General features: G+C 33.0%; 1 protein-coding gene across 1 annotated transcript in view; it reads left to right on the top strand.

The window, feature by feature from the left end:
* Positions 1-7,149, top strand: part of Carf (calcium responsive transcription factor) — a 79,193-nt gene extending 72,044 nt beyond the window's left edge. Inside the window, exons 12-15 of the mRNA XM_033763977.1 lie at positions 1,273-1,343; positions 3,882-4,009; positions 4,637-5,006; positions 6,973-7,149. Coding sequence (XP_033619868.1) covers positions 1,273-1,343; positions 3,882-4,009; positions 4,637-5,006; positions 6,973-7,091 — 688 coding nt within the window. The 3' untranslated portion in view covers positions 7,092-7,149. The remainder of the gene's footprint in view (positions 1-1,272; positions 1,344-3,881; positions 4,010-4,636; positions 5,007-6,972) is intronic.
* The last annotated feature ends 1,137 nt before the right edge of the window (positions 7,150-8,286 follow it).

Raw genomic sequence — 8,286 nt, forward strand, 5'->3', positions numbered from 1 at the left:
TTCAAAAAAAAAAAAAAAAAAAAGTAAATACTATGAAATTTTGGATAATTTAATTTTTGTCAAAAGTATAAAAATAGTGAATTTCTAAATCTGATTTTAATCAAAATTCTAGTCTTTTCTTTAAATTCAGTATTTTTCTTTGTAAATAGGGAAGAGTAGAGAGGGTACAGGGAGGGCAGGGTATGAAGAAAAAATGAGAACCAAGACCTGTCATGTAAAGGTACAAGATCCCAATGATGAATGTAACTGTACTGTATACCTAAAAAGTACCAGTAAACTCAATGAAAAAATAAATAAATAAAATCAATATTTTTTTCTCTATAGATGCTATTTCTTATTCACTTAGCAGACATTTACTGAGTATACACCAATCCCCTCCTTTTATATTTTATTGATTGAGACAGGATCTTACTGTGTTACCCAGGTTGATCTTAAATTCCCAGGCCTAAGCAACCTCTTGCCTCAGTTCCCAAGTGCTGGGACTAAGGCCATGTGCCACCACATTTGGCTTTCACCTACCTTTTTTTTTAGTGGTTGGGATCAATACCCAGGCCTTAAAAGTGCTAGACAGTGCTCTAGCGCTGAGCTGTATCTCCGGCTTGCCTCCCTCCTTTTAAAAAATAGATGGCCAAGGTTAAATAGTTCAGACTTAAATGTACAGAATGATCACAAGGTCCCAAGTTCATTCCCCAGTCCAAAAAAAAAAAAAAAAAAAAAAAAAAATAGAAAAAGAAAAAGAAAGGAAAACCAGAATGATGAGATTGATTCTGGATGCCAGATATGAATATGAGTATTACCTCATACTTTAATATTGTAGTTTCCACCTAAGTATTAAGAAAACTTTACTATGATTATCCAGGAACTACTACCAATAATACAAGTTGTGATTTTAGCACTAAATTCTGAATAGTAATATTCTTTCCTTTTTAAATTTTACTATCCTAATTTACTAACTTACTATGTTTGAATTTTTTAAGCTAGCACTGCTATTGTTTTGCTGTCCAGAACTTTTTAACTATTCACTATTCAAAATTCAGAAAATTAAAACATACCTAGTTAACAACGTTTTTTGCCGCCTATACTTGATAGCCAAATTCTTACCATCTGAACTCAGGGACCTAATATATTTGGGTTACTGAGGTATTACTGTGCTTTGAGAATGAGCAAAAAGGGTAATTGCAGAATAAAGTATACTGTGATAATAAAATACGATACAGGATGTTTTAAGATTTGTCTTCCACGTAATGTTTTTTTACTTAAATGAATGTTCCCATTTCAGCTTCAGTGGACTACAGATAGTGGAAATATTCTGAGAGAGACTGTGACAGTTACATTTGCAGAAGGTAAGATACCTCAAATACCTATAAAATATCAAATCAAACAATGTGAAAACTGGAAGTTACTTAAAATATAATCATTTATTCAAATTTTATAGATAAGGAAACCATGACCCAAGGAGGCAACTATGTTAGGGTTTATTAAAAATCTTTCCAGTTGTTTAAATTTCTCCTATATTCAACTTTGGTGCTTTTTGATCTTTGAAATGTTGATGCTGATTACTACCATAATGAACAAGAGAACTGGTAGTGTCTATTTTGTATTGCTTGCTTTTTTTCATAGTCCTTACTCATATATTCTCTCAATATTTCTATTTTATTTCAACCCTTTTGCATGTGTTCTGTCTCCTAGAAATGTCTTTTCTTCTGCAACGTAGGCTCCTTGTATTACTTAAATAGCAATCTCATTTTAAGTGCTTTCTTAACTTCACCTCTTACATTAAAGAATCTAATCATTGCCCCATTTAACATCTTATTTGAGCTCTTCAGAGTACTCAGGATAGTCTGCTGAAATGTTAACACTTAAACAAATGCTTTAGAATCAATTGAACAACTGTACAGTATAGTTAATTCTCCCACTTATTAACCTCTAAGAGTCACTTTATCTAAAAATAGCTTTTAAGCGCTTTAGAGTTATTCATTATGCTTATTCAATTAACTGCTAATGCTGAGCATAGAAAAGAATGGCTAAGTTTCTACTTCATGAAACTTAAACTTTAACAAGAAAAAAAAGCATTAAACAAATATATTCTAATTAACTGGCATTGTGAAAAGTATCATGGGAGAATTGTGCAAAATTATGTGGGCTGATGATACAGAGACACATAATAGACCAGGAAGCAGGGATGTGACACATGAAAATTCTACTTGTAAACTAAGAACTAAAGATGAATAGGAATTTTCCAGTCAAAAGAATAGCACTTGTGAAAACCAAGCATGAAAGATTTTGTCATATTTAAGGAAGTGTTAATTTAGCATAGATAGTGCTTGGAATTAAAACTAGATAAAACAAATTGAAGGGCCACTGTACTGTACAGATGAAAAAGTTGTTAGTGATTTAGACAACAGTTGGTAGCATATATACTAGAATTAGATAAATTTAAGAATTATTTAAAAAATAGAATTCAGGCACCTTGGTTATTGACTGGGTGGTGTTCACGCCAGAAGCACATAAACTAAAATTGATGGGTAATAGGTGGGGAAAAAAGGAACTAGAATAATCTAAGATGATATCTGAATTTCTACTATGAGCATTCAAGTGATGGTGTTGTTTATTGAGTTCAGTAACACTGGCAAAAGAATAGGACTGGATGTATAATTCAGATACTCTAGTAGGCTGAAGCAGGAGGATCACAAGTTCAAGTCTACTCTGGACTTAATGATTTAATGACTTTGCAAGACTCTGTCTCAAAATAAAAAAAAAGTCTTGGAATATAATTCATTGCAAAGGCCATGATTTAATCCCCCATCATTAAAAAAAAAAGCATAAGAATTATGCAAGAATGACTCAGACTTCCAAAGGACAATTACCTTTAAAAAATAAGATAAGAAAAAAGAATTTTTACTTTTACTCATTTATTCTAAATTAGTTAAGGACATTTATTGTTGTTATTATTGAAGACCTACTTTTGCCAAGGATATAAGAGGTAAAAATGATGAATTAAATTTGGTTTTTGTGGCCAGGCATGGTGGTGTATACTTGTAATCCCAGCTCTTGGGAGGCTGAGGCAGGAGGATCACCATGAGTTTAAGGCCAGCCTAGACTACACGGTGAGTGCAAGGCCAATCTGAACTACATAATGAGACCCTGTCTCAAAAAAAAAAAAACAAATAAACAAAAACTTTGTTTTTTGTAATTGAGAAGCTCAATAAGTTTCACACATTTAGAAAAGTGAGGGTATAATCTGGCATTATAATATGGAAAATAGACTAAAGAGTTACAGTTACAAGTCTTTCAAGGAAAAAATATATTTCTGAATCCTATTCCAGATCTACAGAATGAAAATTAGTAGAGGTTAGCAGATAGGACTGTAACTCAGAGGTAGAGCACTTGACCAGCAGGCTCAGTGCCATGGGTTCTATCCCCCATAATCCATTGGAGGGAGGAGGTTGAACCTAGGAATCAAAAAACAATTTTGTTATTGACAGTACTAGGGTTTGAACCCAGGACCTTCATAATAAGCTACATTCTAAGCCTTTTTTACTTTTTATTTGGAGACATTTTTGCTGAGTCACTAAGTTGCCCAAGCTGAGATTAAATTTGTGATCCTTCTGCCCAGGCTTCCCAGAGTGCTGGGACTACAGGTACGCATCACCATACCTGGTTAGGAATCTATATATTTTTTACAGTTTCTTTTGAGAGTCTGATGACCTGCCAGGTTTGGAAATAGTAGACTAGATGACATTTTTTTGGCTGATGATTTCTTGAAATTCTTTCAAACCTTTGATCTTTTTTCCAAAAGTTCTGTTTGAAAAGGTTGTAATAAAGTAATATCCTAGAAGCCATAAAAGTAATTTTTAATAGTTGTATTTTATGTAATTTAGGAAATGCACCAGGAGAATCAATTCCCACCAAAGTGGAAACAAATCAGACAGGGACTTCTTTGTCTCCAGAGCCAACTCACTTGCTTTCCTCACTTTCATTTCAGCCCAAAATATTTACACAACTACAGGTAGGTCTCCAGTAAAATAGCCAAATTTGGGGCTCTTGTTCCTCCAACACTCTGTTCTTCTAGGTATTTCGGAGAATTGTTACAGAATTACAGTAATGATCAAATATTTATTTATTATTAATTTCCTGATCATTTTGTATCTTAAAATGATGATTCAAACTACTTTTAAAAAGTTTGACATTAACTGTAAAAGCAGTAAAATTTGGTTGTACTGCTTCTTTTTTTTTTTTGGTACTGGGGATTGAACTCAGGACTTTGCACTTGTGAGGCAGGCACAGTGCCACTGAGCTAAATCCCTGGCCCAGTTGTAGTACTTTTACCTTGGTTGTTTCTATCTGCATTTAGTATCTTTTATATACTTGCACTTTATTTGTTCCAAGATTTTGTGAAAATAGCCAGGCATGGTGGCACATGCCTGTAATCCTAGCACTTGGGAGACTGAGGCAGGAGGATTGCCACAAGTTTAATGCCAGCCTGTGCTACATAGTGAGTTCAATGCCAGCTTGAAGGATATAGTGAGACCCTGTCTCAAGGAAGGAAGGAAGGAAAGAAAGAGAAAAATATATCCTGTGAGAATATCATGTATACTCAATCTAAACATTTTGTTATAACTGTTCTTTTTCAAAGGGTTTGCCGTTACAACCAAGATTCACCTCTCCAGATGAGTCACCAGCTGTGTTATCAGTAGATAACCAACGCTCCTCCAGTCCTTCAAGACTTCTGGATTCAGTAGAAAGTACTTCAGTAGACAATAATTCTCTTCTGCGTGGTCAAAGTCCTAGCCATCCAACAGATACATGCCTAACCCAAAAGAATAGTACTGTGTCTACTGGGGGTAACCTCCAAGGACCAGAGCAAAATCTAGTGGCTGTGGACCAGCTGATGGAAGTTGGAGATGTCGAGGATACAGGGAATCTGGACGGAAGTATGCATCAGATATTGTTGGGAGATGTGCACACTGTTCCAATACAGATTATAGACAACCACCCAGCTCTTAGTAAGTTACAAATCAACTTACCACATTATTTTTTAGCCTTTATGAACTAGGATCATTGTGTCACAGTACACAAGAAAATAATTTCTTCCCAGTTGCTTTTTAACATGCAAAATTATAAGGAAGAAGGGAGACATTTAACCCTCAAAATTATGAGAAGTGGAAAATTGCAGCAGTGTAAGCGCTTGAAAGCTTTAAAAAACAAAACAAAACAAAAAACTTAAAAGCTTTATTTTCTCCCTTATTTCTAATTATTTAATTCTATTGAAATTATTCATTCCTTGATTGCTTGTTTTTCCAGGAATGATGATGTGATAATGTAAAACTAAGAAAATTACTTTATAATGTACACATTCTAAATTTATAGATGCAAATAAAATAAGGAAACCGATTTTACTGCAAAGGTTATGGAAATCTTGATATATAAGGACACAAAAAAAAAATGGAAAAGTAAACATACAAAGATGAAAGAGAAGATTTTGAGTTATAAATGTAAATGTTGAGTTCTATGGAAGTTAAACAAGAACTAGTAAGATTTGGGTACTTGAATTTGATCCAAGACCTTGTTATCTTCACTTTATTCCTAACCCAGTTAACATAATTAGTAAACTCTGTTAATATTTATCCGATCTATGTCACTTCTTTTCACACAAATTGTTCTGGACTGTGCGCATTTGTGAGAAAGGACTTTCAATTTTCTTTGAAGAACAAAAACCTTCACAGAAATTATTCATAGGATACACAATATATCTCCATTTTATTTTATTTTTTAAATAAATTTTATTTTATCCCATCCCCCTCCCCAAGCCCCCATCTCTCCATTTGAAAAATCATTCTTATGGATAAAGAGAACTGGAATATAGCTCCATCCAGATAGAATGGTTGTCTTTTAAATTCACTGGTAACTTTACTTTTACGAAAAAGTTTCCAGGGCCGGGATTTAGCTCAGTGGTGCTGCTGCCTGCCTCGCAAGCACAAGGTCCTGAGTTCGATCTCTGGTACAAAAAATAAAAAAAAAAAAAAAAAAAAACCATCCAGAGGACTGTGACCTCTGTAACTACTGAATAACTTTGGTAGATGAGAAGGGAAAGGAGTAGACATGAATTAATCCTCATAACTCCATGATATGGATCAATGATGGTGATCCTATAACACACTTGATACAGCAGGCTGTTTGTATCATTGAAAGCTCTAAAAGGTTCACCATCACTGGTATAGTTGGTGGTGCCCCCATTCTATAGGTGGGGAAAACCAAAGCCCACAGTGAATAAGTAATTGCCAGAAGCTCCTATCAATTAAGTGACAGAGCAGATATTTAAATTCATATTAGCCTTGCCTTCCAAAATTTTCTTCTGTTTTAACATGCTTCATTACTGTTTTGTGCCGCAATATTTCTAGGGACAAAGTACTTTAAAGAGGACCCTCTTTGGATCCAAATCTGCATGATATATCATTTTATGTCTTGCTGAAGGACTGTTTTACCTGGATATGAGTTCTTGGGGTTATGCAATCCATCATCTACTAGTTCTCTATCTTGGCTAAACTCAAGTATGTGACAAGCATTAGATTTGTTCAGCACCCTTCTCTGAGCAAATACCTGTTTCCTTCTGAAAACTGAAAAACTAACATTTTGTGAAAGAGAGATGAAGATTTGAAGTTAGACTTTGCATTTTCCAGTTTACAGCAGTGCTTGCTTGTATAGTTCTTTTAGATTAAGATGGATACAAGATCTTTAAAATCAGAATTGGTAAATACATTCTGAAAATGCTTCAGATAAGCAGACACATAGCTCATACAGCTTAGAGACACCATTTAAGAGTTTTCAAATATACCAACTTTTTCTCAGTTACATTTTCTTTTTCTAGACTACAGTTTTTTACTTTTCATTTAAATTCGTGTAATTCTAAAAATTCTAGTGTCAGAAAGTATTCTAACCTTTTGGATTTTTCTTTTGTGTTTGGTTTTAAAGTTGAAGAAAATCTAGAATGTACTATATCTGTCAATCAAGTTAAGCAAGAACCCAAAGAACCAACATTGTCTATAGTACCAAAAATGAATCTGGACTGTAAGAAATTATCTGCTACATAAATTTTCCAAGCTTTCAGAATTTACAACTCTGATGACTTCTCATGTCTTAAAAAAGAAGGTGAATATTAACACAGCACAGCATTGTGATAACTGGACTGAAGACTGGTTTTATGAGCAGCTTTGATTTAAAACTGGTACATTTGTTGAAATTTTTGTATTTTTACCTTCATTAAGAGATATTTAACTCTTTATATAATTCTTATGCTTTTTCATTATGTAATAAGGTCAGTATTTCAAAAGTCCATTGAACTAATTCACGGAAATTTAGTCTGAACACAAATGATTGTCTAACTCATCCTTGGAAATATCTGATTTCGGTTCTTACAACACACACACAAAAAAAACAAAAACAAAAAACAATGAATGTATATATGTATGGGCTGATATATGTTGTAAGATTTAAATTTATGAAGAAATTTTAAATTAGCAACAGGTGAGAAAATATTTGTAGTCTTATTTGGAAAGGTAAAACATTTTAGATACTAATACAAAGATTGGTAATTACATCTGTGGAGACTGCCCTTGTAGTTTAGCCTCTTCTCTTAATTTTTATTCTTTTAACAAACCAGTAGCACACAAGTGGTCATCCTATTAAAATTTAAGTGTCTTAGTAAGTACTGAAAGTTTTAACTTGAAATGAGCAACAGAAATTAGTACATATTGCCTGAAATTATACTATATCAGAGATAAAACTTTACTCATAGGTAGAAACATGAAGAAATTGAGAGAACTCAAATAGAATTTCCTAGTGTTTACAGGTAATTTAGGCAAATTTTTTATGATAGCAGAGTATTTTTTTTTCAATTTTTTTGTTTTGAAGATTCTTTTCTGGTCAGACAAGATTTTTGGTTGTATTTACATTTTTCTGTGTCAATTTTTACTGTAATTGGCAGTATTAGGATTTCTAATAATTCAGGGTATTTATAGTTCAGAATTTAGTATTTAAAACTTTAAAAACTTAATCATATATTTACTTGTTAAGTAAATATATTTTCTTCAAATTTCAAGTGAGTACTAATCAGTATATTCATTTTAAGCTTCTATTTTCTGGAAGATTGGCAAACTAGAAAGGTCAACTGTAACTGTAAAGAAATCACCTTAAAGGCTTTGTTTTTTCCAGAGACCATTTCTGGGTATGTTTTATGTTTTATTTTTTAAATGTAAGGATTTCAAATGGATATATAATGTTTAATAT

This window comes from Fukomys damarensis, unplaced genomic scaffold, assembly GCF_012274545.1.
Source record: "Fukomys damarensis isolate Sample0158 unplaced genomic scaffold, DMR_v1.0_HiC HiC_scaffold_16, whole genome shotgun sequence".
Classification (NCBI taxonomy): domain Eukaryota; kingdom Metazoa; phylum Chordata; class Mammalia; order Rodentia; family Bathyergidae; genus Fukomys; species Fukomys damarensis.